The sequence below is a fragment of the Silurus meridionalis genome, chromosome 3, assembly GCF_014805685.1.
Source record: "Silurus meridionalis isolate SWU-2019-XX chromosome 3, ASM1480568v1, whole genome shotgun sequence".
NCBI classification, from domain to species: Eukaryota; Metazoa; Chordata; class Actinopteri; order Siluriformes; family Siluridae; genus Silurus; species Silurus meridionalis.
In genome coordinates, this window is record NC_060886.1 from 14,917,253 (window position 1) to 14,941,400 (window position 24,148).

General features: G+C 37.4%; 4 protein-coding genes across 5 annotated transcripts; 1 reads left to right on the forward strand and 3 right to left on the reverse strand.

The window, feature by feature from the left end:
• Positions 1 to 933: 933 nt before the first annotated feature.
• On the reverse strand, positions 934 to 5,964 carry mab21l3 (mab-21-like 3). The gene is made up of 7 exons (XM_046845519.1): positions 5,704 to 5,964; positions 5,264 to 5,404; positions 5,097 to 5,168; positions 4,618 to 4,909; positions 3,658 to 3,839; positions 1,744 to 1,938; positions 934 to 1,376 (listed from the first exon to the last, which is right to left on the reverse strand). The coding sequence occupies exons 1-7, from the start codon at positions 5,749 to 5,751 to the stop codon at positions 1,143 to 1,145; spliced, it is 1,164 nt and encodes a 387-aa protein (XP_046701475.1). The 5' UTR covers positions 5,752 to 5,964; the 3' UTR covers positions 934 to 1,142.
• Positions 5,965 to 7,136: 1,172 nt separating this feature from the next.
• dnajc28 (DnaJ (Hsp40) homolog, subfamily C, member 28) lies at positions 7,137 to 9,963 on the forward strand. Its single transcript, XM_046840774.1, has 2 exons — positions 7,137 to 7,250; positions 8,811 to 9,963. Exon 2 carries the CDS (start codon positions 8,815 to 8,817, stop codon positions 9,943 to 9,945), a length of 1,131 nt encoding a protein of 376 aa, XP_046696730.1. The 5' UTR covers positions 7,137 to 7,250; positions 8,811 to 8,814; the 3' UTR covers positions 9,946 to 9,963.
• Positions 9,961 to 11,513, reverse strand: LOC124380078 (potassium voltage-gated channel subfamily E member 1). Its single transcript, XM_046840784.1, has 2 exons — positions 10,809 to 11,513; positions 9,961 to 10,654 (listed from the first exon to the last, which is right to left on the reverse strand). Exon 2 carries the CDS (start codon positions 10,641 to 10,643, stop codon positions 10,266 to 10,268), a length of 378 nt encoding a protein of 125 aa, XP_046696740.1. The 5' UTR covers positions 10,644 to 10,654; positions 10,809 to 11,513; the 3' UTR covers positions 9,961 to 10,265.
• Positions 11,514 to 11,680: 167 nt separating this feature from the next.
• On the reverse strand, positions 11,681 to 21,325 carry rcan1a (regulator of calcineurin 1a). Of its 2 annotated transcripts, none has more exons than XM_046845623.1 (4): positions 20,957 to 21,325; positions 13,257 to 13,430; positions 12,996 to 13,155; positions 11,681 to 12,903 (listed from the first exon to the last, which is right to left on the reverse strand). In XM_046845623.1, exons 1-4 carry the CDS (start codon positions 21,059 to 21,061, stop codon positions 12,728 to 12,730), a joined length of 615 nt encoding a protein of 204 aa, XP_046701579.1. In that variant the 5' UTR covers positions 21,062 to 21,325; the 3' UTR covers positions 11,681 to 12,727. The 2 variants fall into 2 exon arrangements, with proteins under 2 accessions (XP_046701579.1, XP_046701580.1); XM_046845624.1 differs by lacking the exon at positions 20,957 to 21,325 and adding an exon at positions 14,444 to 15,312.
• Positions 21,326 to 24,148: the final 2,823 nt, after the last annotated feature.

Below are 24,148 nucleotides of genomic sequence, written 5' to 3' on the forward strand. Positions count from 1 at the left end.
TCCACTGCATCCATAAAACCACCAGCATTGTAGACGACCCCTTTCACACATCCCATGTACACTTTACCCTCCTGCCATCCTGCCAGAAGGTACAGGTGCGTCCGTGTCACCACCAGCACAAATTATTCAACAATCTGCTGTGACTCGATACAAGCGCACATTACACTTTACAAAGCTAAAATGCTATATTTATTGGTACTATAGATATACTTACTGCTGTTACACTTTTTAATAGTTTACATTTAACAGGTCATGTTTTATGTATCTGTTGGCCTGTGTATTAATGGTTCTGTTTAATGTATTTATTGTCTTGCAAACATCTTACACTGTTTGCTGCAAGGTTATTTACACTTTATATGGTATTGCATACTGTTATGTGTTGTGCCACGGTCCTGGAGAAATTACATTGTTAGCTGTTGGATAAGGAATCCCAGCAACACTAAGCTCCCACTCATGAGATGTTGCCCTGAATAGGGGCATCAGCCAAATGATATTAGTGTAACTGTCACCTGAATGTTAAGAGTTTGCATTTTTGTTCTACTACCTTGTTAATGATCAGTTTAGATTAATGTAAAATCAATCAATTTCATGTCAATTGTGTTTTTGATGCCAGGAAATTATAAACAATTTATTAATTGTATATTTAGTGTATACAAGCTATATAGAGGACTGATAATAAAAGCCTACTTGACTTGACTTTATATCAATATGGTGGATTAATAATTGACTGTGTTGTCCATATTATCTTTTCCCTTATTAATAATGCATGTTTAAAAAACAATTTTTGGAATACTATGCTAACATTAACACGTGTCTTGCCCAAACACTCACTGCATCATTGTTGTAATTATTTCACTTTTTTCTTTCAAAATTCTTATAATTTTTGTAATTGTTAAGTAACTGGAACAATAATAAAACTACATTAACTTAACATAACTTTAGTCTTCTTTATTCAACAGTCATTTACATCTAATGTCTACATAATGAAATTTTGTTGAGTTTCCTCTGTCCTCTCTCTACTACAGTATCATGTACACATCTTAAATCTAGTCATTACTGGTTAACAATGTATTTCTATTATGTTGCAAGCTATTAAATACACAATACACATCACTCAGTGGTGCAAGAAGTACAAAAAACTACTAATGAATATAGGTGCTTGGATTGTTTAGGAACTCTGAGATTTTTTTCGCCATATCATCTAGCTCGTTTGTGTTGGTGTACTTCAGCAAATTGTAGGTGCACACAAAGTAGTGCCTTAGGTAACGCTGAGACACACATTTATGCAGCTTCTGCACCAGGCGCAGCACACACTCTTGTAAATTGCACCAATCCCTTGTGCTCGGATACTTCTCACATGTCCAGAAAAGTAGAGTCTAAAGCAGAATCAGAAAGAAATGGGGAACACAAACATGTTTATATTGCAGGTATACAGAATTGAAAATCTATTATACATACGTATATTACTACTGTAGCATATATTACTAATATATAACATAAGACAGAAAACATCAAATATTTACATTTAAATTAAGTAATTAAAGTAAATCATATAACTAAGTTCAGAGTCATGAGGATGTTAATCAGAGCTAGAGGAACCTCTAGTGGAGTACACTGGTACTGTCTCAGCGGGGGTTTTCAGTACATTTTCAATACTATTTTTCATGCAGTCAGACTGCCAATTAAGAGGGTAGGTTGCAAACAGCTGAGATGGACAGAGCAATAATTCACATAATTTGATACTTGTAAATGGTGGGTAGTGATGACAGGTTTGCTCCCTGGGCACCATACATCCTCCTTCAGCTGTCGCACCACCCTGTAACACTTCCTTCGACAGCCACCATCCTCATCTATACCAGCCAGCAGCACCTGCTCAGCCCGTGAGAACGACAGCAGCCAGTGGTAATTAGAAGTAGCCATGAGGTTGAAACCAAAAGACTGCAAGGAACAAAAAGACAATGTGAAAGAACATAACAATGCCACCATTACATGTTACTGTATAATGTTAAACTATGTTATTCAAAATGGAAAGCATAAAGTTGTTATAGTAAAGTTAGAGCTGTCAAGTAAGATTTAGTGTCAGATTTCCCAACACACATACAGTAGCACATAATCACAAATATGTCATACATCATCCTGTCAAAACCATGGGCACAAAAGTCAATCCAGTTCTTATTAGTGACAGTGATTGTGTGTGAAAATGGAGGATCCCCTTTAAATGTAAAACACTATTATTCTTTGTGGCATCCTCATATGAAAAGGCAAAGAAAAAATAAGCAAATAAACAAATAGAATTCAGTAGAGCTGAAACACTAATAGAGAGTACATTAGAGATTTCCAGAGGTAGAGACAGCTCACGCTGATTTCTCTTTTTTCCTGCTGAACATCCAAGATATTTTAGTTGTTCACTAATTAGCTCTGTTGACCCAAGATTTTTTTCCGGAAAGGTCAATTTGTTAGGAAGTATAAATACATCTAGTGTTAATTTGAGGAAATATTTCACATGCCATCTGAGTATTAGTTTTGCAAATACTGTGACATTATATTAGAAAGCCAGTATTATGGGATTTATAGCTGTAACCTCAGATGTGGGGTTATTTCAGTTTGTAATATTATCCAACAAACATTAGCTGACTGTTATGCTAATAGTGCTTGTCAAGTTTAAGTTTTTCTCGAGAAAGGTTATTTACTCCGAGTTGTCCTTGGTGTTTGTATATTAGAACCACTTCATTCGTTTTTAAATTATTGTCCTTTTTGATCCAGTGTCCACATATTTTTTAGCTATATCATGTATTTCAAGACCATAGTCTTACCAGTCTTACCAGTACTAATACCAGTACTATCAGTGAAATTCATTCTAGTCAGTGGTGTGCAGTCACAAAGCAAATGTAATTTGTACTTAAGTAGCTTTTCCACGTATTTGTACATTACTGTATTTAGTAAAGTATTTCCATTTGAAGACTTTTACTTCACTACATTTCAAAGTCAAATATTTGACTTTGTCCAAACCACATTTTATGAAATCAATCGTTCCTTTTTATTTATAATGGATAAAAACTTAACTGGTCAAACACACAGCAAACCACCAATCAGGGAAGATCACACACTCCCTTTTAAACTTGTTTTGATTGGCGCTTGGTGGTATTTAATTAGCACAAACATAAAATTCATTGTCAGAGCAACAGAAAATTTTAAAGCATCAGTGTTTAAATCATTAATTTCATTCTATTCATAGGTTGGTGTGCTGAAAGTAACATTACAGTCTTTTTAAATAAACCGAGTTGATTACTCAAAGTTATAGCAAAAATTATAATAGAATCATTATAGCCATAATAAATCATAGTACTTAGGATACATATGTACTTTGGATTTTTTGTACTTTTACTCAAGTGAAAGTTTAAAGGAAGCACTTTTACTTTTACTGGAGTAATATTTTTTCCTTTCTATATCTCTACTTTTTACTACTACTCATTTGCATGGTTTGAGTACTTTGTCCACCACTGATTCTAGTATTATCATACAGTTGTTTTTACTGTATTCTTCAATGACCTTCAAGACCTGGATGACTGAAACCCTACATGAAACTATCGAAACCAGTGACATACTACATAGGAAATAATTTTCTTAATGTATAACATCCCCCTTCCAACTCCTCACCTTAATACAGCGAGTGCACTCTGTAGAAGGCCACCTCTGTAACAGACGAGGCCAGCGGGCTCTCTTAGGCCAGCAGTTCATCACCTCTACTGTGGGCACCAACTCCACTTCTATCTGTACTTCTGATGTCTCCACTGCCACACGCACCACTGAGCCCAAGGACTCTTGCATGCTCAATTTGTCTACCACAGTACAGAACAGAGTTTCATAAAAGCACAAGCAAATACTGTACAATCAAACATGAAAGTTACAGGATTGCATGGCAACGCTGTATGGAAAGGTCATGAAGTGATGTGAAGTGTTGATGCTAGACTTGTGTAGCACAATAGTAAATATCTGAATGTGTTTGTTACACACACACACACACCCACACACACCCACACCCACACACACACACACACACACACAATTTTCTCTCTCTCTCTCTCTCTCTCTCTCTCTCTCTCTCTCTCTCTCTCTGTGTGTGTGTGTGTGTGTGTGTGTGTGCCTGAGGCCAGCGTAGGCAGCAGTGCTAATTGTACAAGGACCTCAAATGGCCTCTCTACTATAGATTTTATTCATGATAGTCTAAAATTAGCACAGACTGTGAACCATATCTATTCAGAAACAAGCATTTTAGCTCATAAGACATCACTGAATGCAGCACTGCACACGCACACAGACAGACAGACAGACAGACAGACAGACAGACAGACAGACAGACAGACAGACAGACAGACAGACAGACAGATAGATAGATAGATAGATAGATAGATAGATAGATAGATAGATAGATAGATAGATAGATAGATAGACACACAATAATTAAAACAACAGAGGATCTACAGTTACATATCAAAACCAGGATGCAAACCTTATCAAAGCTACTATAGTGTTATAATTTGTATATCTTGTAAGTTTGCCTGCTTCCACAATCCATTTTGTTTGAAAACATAAAAGATAGCAAAGATATAAACTCACCTGCCAACCCACAGGTCTTAATAGCTGCCTCTACCTGTTCCTTGAAGACATTGACTACTTTAGAAGGCACAAGATCACCTTCAATGGCCACAAGTTCATCATGCCACTCCTGAATAGGATTTGTAAAGCTTTCCAGTTCCAGCCACTGGTGCAGCTTCTCTGGTTCTCGGACTGGCGAAAGAAGCTGTGAACCATTCAGTGTGTAATATCGCCACTGACGTGCCCGTCTCTCCTTATAACCTGTAAGACCTCGTACTGGCACAGAGATCAGGAACAGAGTGGGAGTCAGCACCTGCGGGCACACACCAGTATCAAGGTTAAACCAGCTTGTGATTTTACTTAAGGACAAAGAGACCTATATTTATTATAGTAATTTTTATACATAGCATGTAACGTTTGAATGAATTGACAGTAAATAATAGTGTAAGTAGTAAGTATGTAGTGTTAATGATTAATAGCGTTTAATTTAATGGTTTTACCTGAATAGAAGAATTAAAAATACCCCTTCCCTGGAGTAATGCAGCCCATTTTGATGCTAGAGCAGGCTGATCCTAGAGGTAACAAAAACAAGCTACTTTATATATATATATATATATTTTTACTTATTAATTATAGTAAATAATCATTACATTTAAGAAAAAAATACTTTGAAGGTGTTATTTTGAACTCCTGTGTTAGCGGTGGAATTGAAGCGGGTATCCTTTAAGCTGATCTCAGCTGTTAGGACTTTGATTATTTTTTGCACCTCCTCTACAGATTTAGAGACCTGTCGGTGCCTGAGATCCACCTGCAGAGAAGGCATTATTGTCATCACTATGCCACAAAGTTATTTGAATTATGTTCCTAATCTCGCATTCAAATGCAAAAAAAATATATATATATATATATATATATATATATATATATATATATATATATATATATATATATATATATATTACATAATTACAAAATTACATAATAAAAAACATGAATATCAATATATTTGCTACAATGAATAAAACAAAAACTAATTGCAAACCATTATAGAGTACATAATTCAATTTTATAAATCAATGCACATCCACATGTTATTATTTGTATGACCTGATTCTGCAAATAATGGTCCAGGTCTTCCTCTGTAAAGTTCGTCATTTTACAATGGCTTTGTCCCTGCTCTTATGTTTTCTTTGTGCTTCTGGGAGCTTGGAAGGTCCGTGTCGCAGTCTGTGAAACTTTCTCTTGTAGCCGAACCCATGTAACATAGGCAGAACTGATGGAAAAGCACTCCGGCAGATTGATCTCATTGAATTGATCTTTTTTTAGATCGTAAAATGGTCCCATGGTCTTCTGGGCAGCCAAATGAACTCTGATCCACTCACACAGCCTACATTAGACTGCATGGGCATGTGAGAGCAGACAAATAATCTACAAATGTGTCAATGTAAATTTGTGCTACAAATGTGCTACATAAACCCTTACATTACAAGAAACAGCAATTCTGTAGGTATCCATATTATTAAACTGGTTATTTTAAAGTAAAAAATATATATACTGTATATATTTAGGACTCACTAGGTCACTGATGACCTGATTATGGGCAAACACTACTCTTTTTTGCCTGTTGTATTGACACCATTTCACTAAACTGTGTGCATTAACTCCAGTGTGTGTGTGTGTGTGTGTGTGTGTGTGTGTGTGTGTGTGTGTGTGTGTGTGTGTGTGTGCAATTGTCTTTATAAGTATTGTGTTTTTTACTGACCTATAATAAAAATTTATTGACAGGGACCCATTCAGCTGTGTTCTTAATAATGTATTTCAAATATGTGTCATTTACTGAATACAAACAGTCCTGAACATTTCTGAATATCGCTGTTCAATAGTACCAAAAAGCAGAGAAGGTAAGGAGTTAAATCTAAGGGCTCTGGGAAGACAGAAAATCCAGTTGAACCCTGGAAAACAGCAGGAAATTGTGTATGCGCATAAAAAAAATTGTCTAAGCAGGAAGCTTAGAGTTTCCTGTCAGGGGTGCAGTATTAATACTGGCACCCCTGTCCTTGTTATTGGAACCCTTGGCACATTTTAAATGTCTGCAGTGTGTTCAGTAATGTTTAAATAATCTTCGATTACCTCCATATGTTATTACATATAACATAAATTATATATAATATAATTACAGCCATCATGTAGAGTATATGACTACATTGCCTACAGCTTAACTATGCTCAGCTATTTTATAGGAAATAAAAAAGGCTGCTGCAGGATTTATCAGTTTTATGGCTAATCGAATTGGTCGGTGTTAGTAAATGGTTGAAATATTACCACTAAATCCGTTGCAAATTAACTCCTAAATTACTATCCGCACATGATCATTTATTCGAGGTTAAAATGATAAAGGGGAAAATTACCACAGCAGTTTACTGCGGACACATAGACAAGTGCAGTGCGTGGCGTTTTGACGCCATCTTGCGGTTACATCCCTTCACTGCAGACATATTTCATGACAATAACCTCTTTAACTACAAATCCCAGGAAGCATTTCTTGTTATCGGATGACAACAAACCACCGCGTTCTCGGCAGAAGGACGTTACGAGCCGAGTTCAATTTAAAATGGAAGGATTTATTTATATATATATTTGTAGAATAAAAGGAGGTATGGCACATCATCTGTTTTTTGTCGTAATCCTATAGCTCAACCAACGAGTTGTCTTTTAGTAGGTTGTCTCTAATCAGGAACCAGGTGCCCCATCTGAATCTGGGTACCGTCTAACTATATAACATTTTTAACGAACAAGGTGTAAAAAATTGTTTGCATCATGGACACTTAATGTTAATAGTAACCTGTAACTTGAATCTTGATCATTAATGGGGAAAAAACAGAACAAAACAGAGTGACGTCATTAACTATCGCCAGCCATTCAAATATACGAGCTCACTCGCATCATAAACTAAAGATTGTCCATGACTAAGATTCTGGGAGGAGGTTGATGTCAGTTTGCGCTACCTAAAAAAAAGTTCCCTACGCTTGGCTGACATAATGTAGTCTGTCTGTAGTTTATTAATCCATCTCCTCCATGTACATGTGCTCCCTGACAGAAACAGTGTGGGCAAGCAGCAAACAAGATGGAAAAAACGCTTTTAGTGAATGAGGAAGTCACCACATGTCTCATTGTTAGTGAGGAATTGGGCCACTTCCTCTTTTTCAGCAGCTCTCCCATGTTTCCAATGAACTCATGAAATGCATCTTAACCTCAAGTCATTTTGCTAACATGTGGCACTAATGTGTGTGACTTCTGCAGACTTGTATATTAAATAAGAAGAAAAAGAAAGCATAGAGTTCTTACAGGGTGCTCACAATCCTGCTGTGCTTGGCCTTTTACAGTTCTTCAAGTACACAAATCTTACAAGTAGTTGCATCTATTAGGCAATTAGGTATACTCTATCACATGGCACAGTCATTTAGGTGTTGGTAAATGCAAATGTTTCTGACTAGGTTATAATAGAAGTTTCATCTGGTAAAAATATCATACTCTACTGATTATAAAATTCTTTACACAAGATCTAGATTATAAATTGCTTTTGGTAGGATCTTACAAATTAATATATATTTAATAGTGCATGCCACTGGGTTTAACTATCCAATTAATTTTAATGCAAAGAAAGAAAGAAAGATACATCATTTGGGATGATTTTGGCATTTTCTGTCTTACAAATTAGTATAGAAGTGTGAATGGCTTTTTCTTGTGTGTGTGGTGCTTGATGTAATATTTGCACTTTATACACAAAATAAGGTTTTTGAAGGGTCCAGGGTTTTTTAAGATAGTTGTTGGAACCAAAACTAACTAAAGCGATTAAGTTTCCTTCCTGTTTAAAAGAAAAACACAATTATGTGAGTTTGAAGAACATTTCCCAGGGGGAGAAACAAGACACCCTAACACATTACAGACTTTGAGTTTTCCATGATAGATACAATCTTTTGACTCAGCAGCTGGAAATGCTAACTTACATATTAAGGTGAAGTTCATGAGTTCAGATCCCAGCACTGCCAAGCTGTTGCTCTTGAGCCCTTGAGCTATACTGTATATAAGATAAATAAGATAATTGTAAGTTGCTCTGGAAAAGAGCACCTGACAAATTCCATAAATGTAAGTACGTGTCAGGCAATTTTAATATCTTTGTCTAATTATTTGTTTGCATGTGCTCTCCATTTTAGCACAATGAGCTGCTTTGCATTGCTACGATTGTACCCTGGAGACCATCACAGACTCCTGTTTGTATACAACACCATTGCTCTTCGACTGCTCAGTTCTAGGCCACGACCTGGACGTGGCTTGAGAGAAAGTCTGCGCCTGCTGCAGCTGCCTGAGGATGAAGTCAGCAGCAATGTAGTGGTCAAAGAAGCCTACTTGCGCATGGCCAAACTGTACCACCCAGACTCTGGAGCCCCCACTGCTGATGCTGCTTTATTCTCTCAAATTAAGGAAGCTTACAAAGTTGTACTCACCCACCTGGCACAGCAAAACTCTCTATGTCAGAACACTCAGGAAGAGGAAGAGGAGGAGAAGGTTAAAGGTCATACACCACAGCACAGACACTACCTCAGCTACGAAGGTGTAGGCTCTGGAACACCCAGTCAACGTGAACGACAGTATCGGCAGTTTCGGGTGGACAAAGCCACAGATCAGGTGCTGGAGTATCGCTACAAAGTCATGGAGAAAGCAGCAGCAGAAGAAGGAGCCATGGTTTTGAGAGATGCACGTTTGCGTAGCAAGAAGATCCTGATAACACAGGCTGTGGAGAGGCTGGTTGAGGATCTTATCCAGGAGTCGATGGCCCGTGGTGACTTCCGCAACCTAAGTGGTGCCGGCAAACCACTAAGCAAGTTTGAGCACAACCCCTATGCTGATCCCATGACCTACAACCTCAACCGCATCCTCATTGATAACGGCTACCAACCTGAGTGGATAGTGGCCAAGAAGGAGATTAGAGACACAGTTGAGAAGATGCGCAAGAAGCTACAGGAAGTCCGGGCTCGATTAGGATGCCCAATGAAACACTCCGAGCGGATTCAGTGGAAAGAACACTGTGCTAATTTCTCTGAGGAACTGGCCAAGCTCAACAAAAAAGTGGATGATTTCAACTTGATTGTGCCTCTGATGAGTTGGCAGATGGTTCATTTTAATATAAACAGAGAGATTGAGAAAGTACTGAAAGCTGATGAACAACATAGAGAGGAGAAGGCATTAGAGAAAGAGAGGAAGCTCCTGGAAGAAAAGGAGAATGCGGTCGCCTCTCAGCAGAATTTTAGACAAGCACTTATTATGTGGATGCAGAGTCTGCTTAAATAAAACTCATTCTGTATAATATTATATTTAAAAGCGCTGTTGTATACTAGCACCAGATTGACAAGACAACACAAGCCTTTGCACAATGATTTGTCATTTATTATTAGTATATATAGAAATAAAGTAATAGAGCAAGTGAATGCAAATCTTATGTAAAACAATAGTTATATTTTTTCTAAGTAAGCAATTTATTTCAGATACAAATTGTCATATAGTAAATATTGCGCTTTTTGAGAAATCATTTGACCTTGCAATCAATCTAAAAGCAAACAGTCATCATCAGTTATCATGCTCAATCTTTGCCCCAGTTTTCTCCGTCTTTCTCACGGCAGCTGCTCCACGGCTGCAGGGTTACCAATAACAAAGGACTCGTTTTTCAGAGACTTCATTATGGCTGCAGATGGAACCAATGCACTCTCCCAGTCTCTGGCTATATATTGGTGATATGGATCCTGTGAGTTCTCCAGCTTTTTTGAGCGGATGTAACTGAACATGATGCCAAAGGTGAAAAAGCTAAAAAGACCAACCATTATTAAAATGTAGACGAATCCTTGGCTCTGCACTTTAACTGGCACTGCACCTAAAGGCTGGTGAGCCACAGGAGTGAGATCTGCTGCTGGAAAGTTCCAGGTTTCATTAAGATAGTGCTGTAGAAAGGAGAGCAGGAGAGCTTGCACATCTGAACGATTTTGTGCTAGCATATTTTCCTTTCCTAGTAAAAAAAATATATATAAGTTAATATTACTTCTTGGGTTCTTAGTTCATTACAGTTCAATGTCAGGAGAAAGCATCAAATGAAAAAACTACACAGATTTAAATACTATGATTAAAAAAAGTCACACAGAAAACTACTAAAAACAACATACCTTTAAATCTCCAGTGAGCTGATTTATAAAAAGATTGAATGAAGCGCAAGCTGTGGTGTATAGTAACCTCCCTGGGTCTTATAAATTACAGGCACAAGGAGACTCTTGGAGACTATGGATCCACCCACATATATGAAACAGTCTCTCACACACACGCACACGCACACTCTTCATCAGCATGTTTAATGAGTTTAACAAGAGTGAAGGGCAGTGGAGGGCAGTGGACTCTTTTCCCTACACACTCAGATGAAATTAGATAAATGACCTTTAAAAATAAAATGGGGAAAAAAAAATTTAAACAAGAATGTGTTGCAATTCATTTATTTAAGTAAAAAAATTAATATTAATACATCTTTTTGTCTTTTTTTTATGAAGAAAAAAAGTAATTATAAGGCAATAAGAAAGTCCTGTCTGTAGGCAGGTCTTATTTAGTGACATGAGGCAGACATCTGTTTGACCTAGGAAAATTAATATCTCTACAGCACAGGGAACAAAGCTGCACATTGAAGTAGGCATTGGTGATGACATGCAAGGTTTTTTGAGCCTCATGGCTTCTATTTGTAGAGTAATCCACAGTTCACCTTGAAAAGACCTCTACATACGTCAATACATAGCAGTACATGCGGGCTCACTTATTCACAAAATAAAATGAATCACATTAAATAATAATCATTTTTTGTTTGCAAGGACAAATTCCTATACTTGTGTGAGATTATATATATATACACACACACACACACACACTATATTATATTATATTATATATATATATATATATATATATATATATATATATATATATATATATATATATATATATATATATATATATATATTATTTATTTTTTAAATAAGCACTTCAAGGATAACTGTACAAGTCAAAAGTAATGATTTATTATTTTGGTTGTTAAGGTACAAATCACAATACATACATCCAGTACTGAGTCAACATCTTTGTGAAAACTGAGCAGATTCTTTCAGATTTTTAAACAGTCAGACAGTTAAGACGTTACAATGAGGTAAACGTACATACACAGTCAACAACATGAACAGGCTGTACCAAGCAGACATTACTACAATGACTTTTACCATGTACCAAATGTTACCTGTGCAAATCCTTATAAAGGGCAGAAATATTGTCCCTTATTAAAACGGATTGTATTACAGTGTTATGGTCGAAGGAAATTAATGCAAATTTCAGCCATGACATGGTATTTCCATACAAATATCATCATCAAGATAGCATGTCAGGATAACCGATAAACATTTCATTCCTACTGACCAAAAACGTTTTGTCAATTTAGCGGTAAACGAGTGGTTAATGCTTAATAACGCTTTTGAGACTTCCTAAATTAAATCTGTATTTTTCACTTTGTCATTCCAACATATGGAGTAAAAAACAAAACAAAAAAAAAACCCTATTACCACAAATGTTCAAAATCAACATAAGATTAACAAACGTTTATACAAAAGCTTTGTATTAATGCCTCACGTTTCCACTGATGTCAGTATTAAAGAAAACATCTTGTGTAGGATCGAGGCTATTGATCAAACAAAAACAAAAACCACGACAACAGTCATAAAAATGCAGCGTGCACTGCCCTAAAACATGCTTTGCAAAATTAAAGGAAATAAATAAAGCCACAACAGGAGGCTTTTGTTCTCGGTAGCCATAGACATCAATGGAAACCCTCTGTAAAACCCTCTTGACCTTTAAATGTGGAGAAATGAGCCACTTTATCAACAAACGCATGCAATAAACTCGCTTTCCCCTTGAAAGACAGTGCAGATGTAATGTGTCATTCTCTGGAGGGGGGAGCTCTGACTGAATGCTTCCTTTAAGGGGACAGACCACCTGCACACCTGACAGTCCGGAACAGAAAAACAAACTTTACAGCACAAGGATATACTCCTCGTGCTCACTGGGTGATGGAGGAGCTGTAATCTGGACGCCGGGTCTGGATGATTTTGGGTCGTGGCCGTCTGAAGCTGTCCATATCGTCCTCAGCACCAGAGCTGTCTTGATCACTCTCGCACACGTGCACCACCACACTGGGGGTAGTTGGGGTTCCAGAGTGTAGCTCGTATTTTTCCCCTAGAGGTATTCATAAAGAAAGAAAACATTCAAACATCTTTTTGTAAAGAAATGAAACAAAGCAGTTATATCGAGTTTATGTATGTAGATACCTGGGCCAAGCCTGGCGATGGCACAGAGAAGGTCATAGTTGATGACAGGTGTGGGATCCTGAGCTTGTTCCCATCCCACCGGAGGAGATGGAGGTGGAGAGAGAAGGAACTGTTTGTCTGGTTTGGGAGGCTCCAGTCGTGCACTTCCTATATGTACCGACTAAAGATGGAAAAATGAAATCACGGCAATTATTAAACCTACTGAAAGATTGAGGAAAATGTTGCCATTTAGAGAAAAAAAAATCTAAACAACAAACATACCTGGGCAAAATAAAGTCGGATCTCTGAGCCGTTGAAGTCGCTCTTGTGAAGTCTTGCTCTTGCCTCTGCGGCTGCCAGAGCATTGCTGAAGTTAATTCTCACTCGCCTGAAGCTCTTGAAGAACTGAAAGGTAACTTCGGCATCAAAGGCACGGAAGAGCTCTTCGAAACTAGCCTGAGGGAGGAAGCGAACACCAGAATAAATTCACACACACCAGAAAACACATTTTACACAGAGATACAGCTGAATGAGTCAAACCTGCACCTGGCAGTTTTTTATCAGGCTGTGACAGATTGACGTTTCTGAATATGTCTATAATAATCAGTGATGCACAAAAAAAAAGCTATTGCTTCAGATTACAGGCCCTGTAAATGACTGGCTGCTTTAGGAACACGCCACATGAGCCTGGTTTCCAGGGTAACACGGGAGAATCACTGAGCGATGCAGGAGCTCAGACAAATGATGGTGAAAAACTGGATCAGACCACCATGCAAAACAGTGCCAAGATTGCATTATGAGCCAACCGCCTAAACCACAGTAATTTACCAACCGTGTGTAAACGTGTGCATGTTTGAGCACTATGTCATCACTCGCGTCAGACTCTGAATCGCTCTTTTTTCGTCATTCCTCCCCTGCTCATTTCCATTATTTTCCATTTTTCCAATCTTTTCTTGCTCTTTTGTCTGGCATGACTAACTGATTAACTCAAAAGTGACTGGACAAAAGTATCCTGGAAAAGCATAGCAGCACTATATTACATATTAGCATTGTGCATGTTTTATGTCAATTAGAACTCAGAAGTCAACAATCCTGACGATTCCGAAATCTGACTACTGAAATGTTAAACTAGATTTTTAATCGTATTGCTTTACTAGTCTCTGTCATGTATCGTCATAGCAGAACGGGGTGCTGTTCTGCAGTTTAACAGCTGTATGGTTTCTCAGATGTTTCTAAAGGTCCACGTACATTTATACAGCCTAGTAAGTAATTCTGGCAAATCTTACTTTATTTCATTGTTGTGAGGTTAAAAGGTCAGGTTGAAGCACAATGTAGCATCCATAATCATTTATCTAAATTGTTTATAAAAAAGTTCTAAACAAAAACATTCTACTCTTTCTACATCACAGTTACATTCCCAGAAAAAGAGATCTTGTGCTAAAAACACCAAAACTTTTTAAAAAGAGTACCCTGGCCTCAGGTCTGTTAAACATATCCAGATCCTCTAGGGATGCGATAAGGCAGAAGGGGTTGCACTTCATGGTTTTAAGGTGCATGATGGATGCTCGCCGAATCCTGCAGAGGACTTGAGAAGTGAGGAATCGGAAAGGGGTCCGTTTTGCCTTCCCCAGCGTGAGAGCGGAATGAGATCTGGATCAGAAATAAATCCTAGTCTTCAAGTTTCTTGTTAGGGGAAAATGTTCTTTCTCTTCGATCTTCCTCTTTTCGCCGTTTGTTGAAGTCAAGGCTGTGGCTGATACGAAGTGTTCGATGACAGAAATAAGTCACAGGCAAAACAAATTAGCAGCAGTCATAACCAGCAGAAAGAGATAAAAATCTGTGATAATTGCTGATATGTTAATCGAGCACGAAAAAAAAAAAGCTGTGTCGTCCAAATAAGTCTTCTGGTAGAGATCGTGTTTCTGCACAACTACTGAAACGTCTTTGAGGCTCAGCAAGACTGCACACATGCGTGTTTTCTGCTCTTTATGTAAGAGACTCAGCAGCACAGTGACAGGCCCAGCCCTTTCAGAAAGGGAGGGAGTGAAACTACAGTCCTCCTTCCTTGTTGTCTCTGCTGACTCATCTCCACTCTAACCACGAGCACAAGGGCTGGAAAATGTGTGTCACTGCCGACTAGAGCCTAAACTCAGTTTTACCGACCTCAGCCTGCTCCTTTCCGACACATTCCTTTTGGGCATGTATAATCTATAACACATAACTACCATCCTCTCCCCCACCAGAACATGAGCGGGATGGAAAATCTAAATCAGCTGAGCTGCGCAACGAGGCAGCTGTGTTATGAAGAGCTCCCTGCAGCATACTTTCCATGGGTGTTAATTCCCTTCATCTCGCTCATGCTGTTTTTTTTTTTGCTCTATCCATTTGCTTCCCCCCAGCCTCTCTCTCTCTGACTCCAGAGCCAGAGGATTTGTCCCTTTATTGCGGCTCAGTCAGTCCATCATTTTAGTGGCATTCGGCACAAAGACGTCAGACTTATTTTTATACTACATGACGTCTTTCTCTCCGTGCCTGGCAAGCCAAACAAATACAGCTCTTTCTTTTCTCCAGCCCAAAAGTCTCTCAGGTGAAATAGACAAACCAGTGTTTTACAGTCGCTGAGATTAGTGTGACTATATCTAAACACCCATTAGTGTGTGTGGGTGTGTGTTTGCTGAACAAGACCATTATTAGAGTAAATAATTCCAGACCACTTGTGCAGTGGAAAGGTGCAAATATGAAACCAACATAAAACAAAGGGAAAGAATGAAGGTACTGTGAGACAAGGCTATGAAACTTCCAACAAGAATGGCATTTAACAAATGACCCAGGCAACTGAAACTTCTCATTCACAACAGCTTTAACAGTTTTAGAAAGCTTTAACAGGTGTAGACATTTCTCTAGATGGAGGCACTACGTTTTTTTGAGCAGCTGACAGAGCACCAACCTTCATAAAAAAAACTGTAATTTATCTGCCACTCGGATCTATATTATTAGACATTGATATCCAACAGAAAAACCTTATTTTGTTCTCAGGCAACAAATAATGACAGCTTTAACTCAGCAGTAATAAGACCTTGGGTAAAGACTGGTATTGTAAAAAAGCTAAGCCACATTAGCCTCATCAACTTGTATACATTTCCCACAGTGAAAGCAATGTTAAATGGTTGAACTGGTACACAAAGCTTGTGTCAAGCCTTGCTATGATCACTCTGATCTCAGTCCCAATGTCCTTCAGAGGACTTTCCTGGTTCAGAACAGGAACAACTTGCACTTTCCACTGACTGAACTGTTTATGAGCTTTTAGGATCTGATTGTGCATTTCCAGACTTTCCAGAGACACTAAACCCAGTGGAATCTTCCATCACACGACTATCAGCTGACCAAAGCCAGCTGGAGACTGACTCTTACAACAGAGTACATTTCCATATTTTTTTTTTTTTATCTTGAGATGCCCTGATATGAAAATCAGTGACTTCCTATAACACAATATGAAACTATTCTTTGCATTTAATCCTTAATTAAATCCTTAACACAAACCATTCGGATTAATCAGAAAAGACAGAATTTAATATGTCATTAGCAGTCATCAGATTTAATATATTAGGATAATTATTAATAATTATAACCATAAAATATGAAAGTTGAATAAATATTTACGAATAAAATGTTGTAATCGTATCATTGAGCACTGTTATATACTAAACAGGCTCAGGAAAGTTAAGACTTCCCTTTTAAAATATGTAGAAAGGTACACATTTAGTAATAATGCAAATGGCTGCATGTGAAAATACAAAAGACTATATACGACATTTCACAGTGTTTTTCTTTAGACACTGAATCACTGCTGATGAAGACATTACAACAGAGCTTTTATATACTGTATGATGTAAAGATAAAAACATTATGGCAGCCTTTAGCAGAGTTGCACATCTAATCACACCAATGGTATAAGAAATTTGAATACTATATGACATTTCCATTCCACACAAATACTTTCGGTTTCCCCCTAACTGTTTATGCTCTCCCACCGGGAAACAAACATGACTGCCATGTCAGAGCATTTGAGTATCTCATTTTATAACCTGGACACAAACTTTTGTCAATTTTATTTTGTCGTAGAACTAAACACAATCAATTATTCGATAGAGGCTTCAAATATTAAAAAAATATATCAAGAAAACAAAAACGCATTAGTAGATGTGAACATTCCATGTCTGATCTCTGTATATGTGTAATTTGTAAAATACATCTGTATTGATGGAAATGATTTAGATTTCCTTTTTTACAGTTAAAGAGGTTATTTCCTGTAACAGGTTTGAGAACCACTATTCTATAGAACACCGCAACAATGTCGCATAGACATACACCATAACATTTATCTTGTACACAGTAGTAAAGAACCGTGTTGCCAAAATAATCACTTTGCTTCGCTAGATTTGGATACTATATAGTCCCGTTTAATGACGTTGTGATTCTAACAATTTTGAGTTGACATTAGTAACTGCCCTGAACTCAACGTAGCTTTCTTTCTCACATCGTAGATATAAGATTATCATTGCTCGCAATAATGAATCACTTGAACACTATTATTCCAAACAACTAATCAAAGATTTGTTTTTCGACAACCAATCACTGACACCCATGTGGTCTCGTTGCTTTTTTGCACACTTTCTTGTTCTTTAATTACATCCCTCACTACCATTTTGCCTGTGTTCTGGATTATAACGTAGCGGTTTGTATACGTGTTAATAGTTTCTGACCAAAAAGATAAATTCTTTCAACATTAAATCTTTTATTTTGTATTCTGGTAAAACTATTAAATTCTGTGTTTACAAAAACCTTCCTTCTTCTTGCAGCAGGGTTTGACATCCAAATGACCAAGAAGCTTTAATAAACATGGAAATGAGTCTGTGAGATCAGTCTTTTACTTGTGACTCTTTGAGCATGTCTTAGCTAATGCAAAGTCAGCACAGTCGAGCTGGTACACGGCTTCTGACATAACGACAACTTTTAACTTTATACTTTATACCTTTTAACTTTATACCTATGATTAGAAGTTTAAAACATTTACATTAAAAATGTAAATGTAATGTAAAACCCTAGCACTCATGAAAGCAGCTGCCCAAAATAACTCGGTGGACCTTGTTTTTCTCTCATTTGCATCCAGTATTGAGCTATAATACTTATTCTTACAAATTAGTTTACAGCCTGTGATCTTTGTATTAATTACCCTGCGCTCGTCTCTTTGTCAAATGGGTTTTATTGAAAACCAAGCAAAGTACAATTACCAGATACAATTTACATAATTATTGTGTACAACACGCAAATACATATACATCAAAAAAAAAAAAAAAAAACATAATAAGCACCACAATATTCTTCACAGTATAAAACCGAGATGCCCAAACAAGGGCCCGTGGGTCAAAGCTGGCCCGTAGTGACTTGTGATTTGAGCAGCCATGCCATATATGACAAGAGGACAAAGAAAGCCACTGATACAGATAATCATTTAAAATCTAATGTCAAATATAACATTTTGTTTAATTTGTATTCTGAAAAATAAATGTAAACTGAAATCAAAAAGTAGTGAATATCTGTTCATTTAGGGAAAACAGTCTCTAATTAGTGGTCACAGGCATATGGTTCTGTATGGTTTATAGCCTGAATATCTGTATTAGACATTAAACTCTACTGCACTGTCAATGTGATTGTTTTGACGTTTATATTGTACTGATTTTAAGTTTTATTGTAAAAGAAAACATGGGAAAAATAACTGCATAATTTAAGCGGATTACAGAATACAGTGGAACCTCGATACTCGCGACCTCAATAGTTCACGATTTTTCATTTGGAACTGGACTAGAAGAGTAACTCGCAAGAAATCTAATGGTTTGCGAGAAGCCGCGAGTGGCTCAAATGTGCGGAGTAACATTTCAAAACAGAGTTTGTACTAATAAATTCCATTAATTAAATTTAAGAAACTATTTTATTATTGTATTATTAATTTAAAGTAGTAAATAAAACATTTATGACAAGAAATTCACAATTTTTGTTGAGTTTACCGCACAATTATGTACAATTTCCCTTGAAAAAGGAACCATCAAAAGGAGTCAAAACCTTGCAAGGTTTTTTGACTCTCCATTTTTGTTACTCGCGAAGGGTCATAAAACCCCCGTGACTATCGAGGTTGCACTGTAATGTTTGCCATTTATTTCTTTATTTCAAAATATTATAAATAAATAAATAAGCGGAACCATTGCACTGTGTATAATACAGTTTGATATAAACCAGCATTTACTTTCAGCCCTTAATTAAGTTCATAGGTAAACAATTGGGCTCCTCTGTTTAACATTCATTCATGGTGAAAACCAAATAATAAAATGAAAACAGATAAAAAATTAAACATAAAAGGTAGCAGATCTTATCTAAACCCTGTACTCCTCCCATACTGGTGTGCTTGTATGGAAGTGTGTATTGTATTGTATCACTGATTTGCAATTACAGCTTTCATGCGTTTTGGCATGCTCTCCACCAGTTTTTCACCTTTGCTGGCACTCTTTTTGAAAAAAAAAAGAAAAAAAGAAAAAGAGCAAACAGCTCAGCTTTGCTTGATGGTTTGTGACCATCCATCTTCCTCTTGATGACATTCCAAAGGTTTTCAATGGGGTATAAATCTGGAGATTGGGCTGGCCATGACAGGGTCTTGATCTGGTGATCCTCCATTCAGACTCTGATTGCGCTGGTTTTTTTTGCATGGTGCATTGTCCTGTTGGAAAATCCAATCCTCCGAGTTGAGGAACACTGTCTTAGCAGAAAGCAGCAAATGTTCTTCTAGAACAATTCTGTACTTGGCTGGATTCAGGCACCCTTCATAAAGACAAATCTGTCCAATTCCAGCCTTGCTGAAGCACCCCCACATCATCACTGAAACTCCTCCATATTTTACAGTTGGTGCAAGACACTGTGGGTTGTAGGCCCCTCCAGGTCTCCGTCTAACCAGAAAACCACCGGGTGTCGACAAAGCTGAAAATTGGATTCATCAGAAAAGATCACCTTCCTCTACAGTCCAATTCCTGTGGTCTTTTGCAAACTTCAGGCTGGCTCTTCTTTGCTTTTCACTGATGAAGGGCTTTTTTCTGGCTGTGTATGACTTCAGCCCTGCGTGCAGAAGCATGTTTCGAACCGTCCTCGCTGGGCACTTCACCCCAGTCTCAGTTTGCCACTGTTGTTGAAGGTCATTTGAGGTCAGTCTACGGTTCTTGATTGACATTCGAATAAGTTGGTGGTCATCTCGCTTGTTACCGACCGGTTTTCTGTAGCTTTGTTGTCCATAGTATCTAGTGCTTGAACTCACGTGTTTGAACTGCTGTCTTTGAAATATTAAGGATAGAAGCAACTTCACGCTCACCGAATCCTTAAACCAGAAAAACGCTAAGATTGAGCCCCCCCCTCCTCATTTAAAACCTCCTTTCACTGTTTTTGACATGTTCAATGGTCATTTCTACATTTCCAATTACCTTTGAAAGACTTCTAGCAGTTTTTTACCATCCAATTGGTCACATTGCAAGAAGATGGTATTGATTACACAGTGCTTTGTATATATATATATATATATATATATATATATATATATATATATATATATAGACTTTCCCTATTAAATAGAATTGGATTCAGGTGATCACCAAATCAGTACATTATTAAGCAGAATGAGGTGTGCTTGGATAGAAATTAATCAGACACTGTCATGGAATGCTTGTCATACTCAAGAGACATGCTGGTTTAGGAGTAAATGGCAGAGATCTATTATCTATCTATAATTCGGGTCAAGTCAACCTAACACGAATTAATAAAGAGCCTAGAGAATTGTAATTGTGTGTGTGTGTGTGTGTGTGTGTGTGTGTGTGTGTGTGTGTGTGTGTGTAAAATCTCCACTGCCTTCACAACAGACTAATGGTGCCAGTAAGTCATTTACTCACTCGGAGATGTGCGTGTCGGAGAACATCTTCATCCACTTTATAGGCGATTAGAGAATCAGGAAGAGACGTGAAGTGCACATTGAGCAGCTCCTCTTCCTCCGCCATGTCCGCCTGCTGCACGTCTCCAAACTCCCCGTACAGCGAGCTAATGTCAGCGTGTTCGCGTTTAGCAGCCTCCCCGGCCTGCTGTTAGCCAGCTAATGTTTTAGCACATTTCGGACAATTGGAAACAGATATTGGTTAAATTTTTAGTTAAATGTTTAAGCACTGTTTTGTACAAAATAATCGTTTACAGATCAACAAAGTATGGGATTAAAGCTGCTCATAGTTCACTATGTGTTGGTATTGTGTTTTTCAGGTAACTACCGGCACATCCGATTTCAAAATAAAAGCCACGGAAATTCTTTCATTTATAAAATATTTTATACATAGCAATATGTAATATATTTTTTTTTATCAGTAGGAGCTGAGTCAGGTCGTTTTTTTCGGGATATATATATCTTGTGCTGTACAGAGAATCATTTGCAAACCTTTATGCAGTATAGACTTTTATACGGTCGTCTGGATGTTAGCTTGTTTTCTGTGCATTTGAGAGAAAACCTGTCACAGCTCACACTGTCACATTATAAAACATTTGTTTGGATGGATTATCAAACTGGATTATTGTTTCCTAAAAACTCAGGCGTGATTGGTTTTCCTCATTTTTGATATCATAAAATGTATAAAGATATAAACACGAAAACTCTACCATCTGCTTGGTATGACTAGGAAGTTTTTGCGAAGCGGAAACGCCTCGTCTGCAACAAATATCAAGGCTATGATCATGTCTGTGCCTGCTAATCTATCGAGATCACAGTGTGCATTAACACCCGCATCAGACACTTTGTCCTGGGTTTAAATATGATCATACAGAAAACGATAGTGGATTAGTGGAAAAATTTTATTTTTATAAATATTTTTCCGAATTGGGCTAATTCCAATTTCTATAGAAGCCCATTTCCGCCACAAAAAAAGCCTAATCAGGCTAATAATAATAATAATAATAATAATAATAATAATAATAATAATATATTAATAATTAATGTAGCAGAAACGAGCTTCCATACTATGTATGGAATTTTACATCATAAACAGCACATAAATTCAGTGTATGTGAGGTTATTGACCATATCTTTGGTCATGAATGTAATATTGAAAACAGAGAGCAAAGTGACAACGTGAAGGATGGTTTCTGAGGATGAGGATGATGTAAAGTACGATCCTGATCAACAAGAAGACACATCTGATGAAGAGGACAGCCCATATGGCACAGATGCTCAAAGAGAAATCTTCAAAAAAGTGACATTTCATGGTCATCAATCCCTTATGACAAACAAGGCAGAGCACCGACTGAGAACATCATCAGAATGACGCCTACTAGATATGCTGTGTCACTTTTCAAGTTATCAAGACAGCATTTGAGTTGTTCATACCACCATCTGGTTAGAAGGTCCTGTTTGAGATAAACACTGAAGAGAAAAGGGTGTTTGGCAACAGCTGGGTATCAATCTACAAAACACACCTGGTAGCTTACATAGGGCTGTTGGTTCTTGCTTTGGTGTACAGATCCTGTATTGAGGCTACAGCCAGTTTTTGGCATTTGAGTCACCCCGGAGTATTTTTAGACCTTTCATGTGTTGTCAAGAGTTATCCTCTTTGACAATCGAGAGATGAGAGCTGCTCGCCGTGTGAATGTCATTACTGCCTCTGGATAGTGTTCCCTTTGATTGGACGCCACTCTGTGCAGCTTGGGATGGTTTCTCTTCAACGCCTTGGGTGGTTCTATGAAATTCCGGAGTAAGAACGGGAGCTTTGAGGATGGATTTGGACTGTAGTTAATGTCATCAGACTGCTACATTGACTCAGGACTACAGTTCGCTTCTGATCATCATCACTGTACCCCGCAACATTGTATATCTGCTATAAATGGACATTCGGTGCAACCCAGATGAGGATGGGTTCCCTCTTGAGTCTGGTTCCTCTCAAGGTTTCTTCCTTATGCCATTTTGGGGAGTTTATCCTTGCCACAGTCACCACCGGCTTGCTTATCAGGGACAAACTTACACTTATAAAGAACATATTTACTTTTAATCACCACATTATCTGTGTAAAGCTGCTTTGAGACAATGTTTATTGTTAAAAGCGCTATACACATAAAAATGAATTGAACTTAATTGAATTAAATTGAATGACAAGCTTGCTCCATTAGGGATGTTTGGGATAAATGGGTGAAGCACTTGCCACACATGTGGGAAACATATGTAAGGAGCACAGTAATATAGTAATGCAACATGCAGATTTTGTGTAACCCAGACTTTAATACAATAAAAGCATGTTTAAAAAATAAATGTTTGTATGGACTACACTTTGACACAGACACAGACACACACACACACACACACACACATTGCATTATAAGTAAAGTTACTTGTCAAGCATTTTGAATTCATATGTTCAACTTTAAATAGTCTTCTCTGGGACTATCTGGTTAAAGTAATGCTTTCTGATTAATTTCTTGTGAAAAATTGTCAATATTTCCAGAAAGTCAATGTAAAATAAAATATTAAAAATACATGTAAAGTGTACCAAAAGTATTTTGTCTACTTCATCCAATGAATTCACATAGAACTCACACAGTCAACCAAAATGTCAAGCATATATAAATCTGAAGTTCCAACATGTGTTAAATGTTTAAACCTGCAAGGGCTACAGCTGCTGTAATCAGTTTGCTAGTGTGTATAATATGGTTTAATAGCTTGGTCCATAAATATAAATGAACATTAGATACAAGCTCCATCCTGCAGGGTAGAATTTAGTAAAGCCAACCAGGCTACTGGCATGTGACCGGAAGGTTAAATTAAACTGCACACAGACACTAAGACCAGGTTAGGATCGAAACAGAGACCCTAGATTAAGAAAATGATCTTATCAAACTGTGTCTGTAACCTGCCTCACAGTTAATGCTCTGCATTGTTTATTATTCCAGGTCCTGATACAATTTAATTCTATTGACAGTCAGTTTCCCCTAATTATTCTTGGTATATTGGGTTGTGTTTAGGGGAAACCACAGACTAAGGCAACACTTTTAAATAATTAATTAAAAATAATAGAGTTCTGGGATTCCTGCTATTGTACTGTTTTAATGTCAAGAAT

What these genes read in the sequence shown, in the direction of transcription:
- mab21l3 (XM_046845519.1), bottom strand. Translation starts at nt 5,751, where the DNA reads ATGACGAACTTTACAGAGGAAGACCTGGACCATTATTTGCAGAATCAG. An exon ending in TTCAAAATAACACCTTCAAA is followed by an intron (nt 5,169 to 5,263) that starts GTATTTTTTTCT and finishes TGTTACCTCTAG; the next exon opens with GATCAGCCTGCTCTAGCATC. An exon ending in TTTTTAATTCTTCTATTCAG is followed by an intron (nt 4,910 to 5,096) that starts GTAAAACCATTA and finishes GTGTGCCCGCAG; the next exon opens with GTGCTGACTCCCACTCTGTT.
- rcan1a (XM_046845623.1), bottom strand. Translation starts at nt 21,061, where the DNA reads ATGGCGGAGGAAGAGGAGCTGCTCAATGTGCACTTCACGTCTCTTCCT. An exon ending in TCCGACTTTATTTTGCCCAG is followed by an intron (nt 13,156 to 13,256) that starts GTATGTTTGTTG and finishes TTCCATCTTTAG; the next exon opens with TCGGTACATATAGGAAGTGC. An exon ending in CATCGCCAGGCTTGGCCCAG is followed by an intron (nt 12,904 to 12,995) that starts GTATCTACATAC and finishes GAATACCTCTAG; the next exon opens with GGGAAAAATACGAGCTACAC.
- dnajc28 (XM_046840774.1), top strand. Translation starts at nt 8,815, where the DNA reads ATGAGCTGCTTTGCATTGCTACGATTGTACCCTGGAGACCATCACAGA.
- LOC124380078 (XM_046840784.1), bottom strand. Translation starts at nt 10,643, where the DNA reads ATGCTAGCACAAAATCGTTCAGATGTGCAAGCTCTCCTGCTCTCCTTT.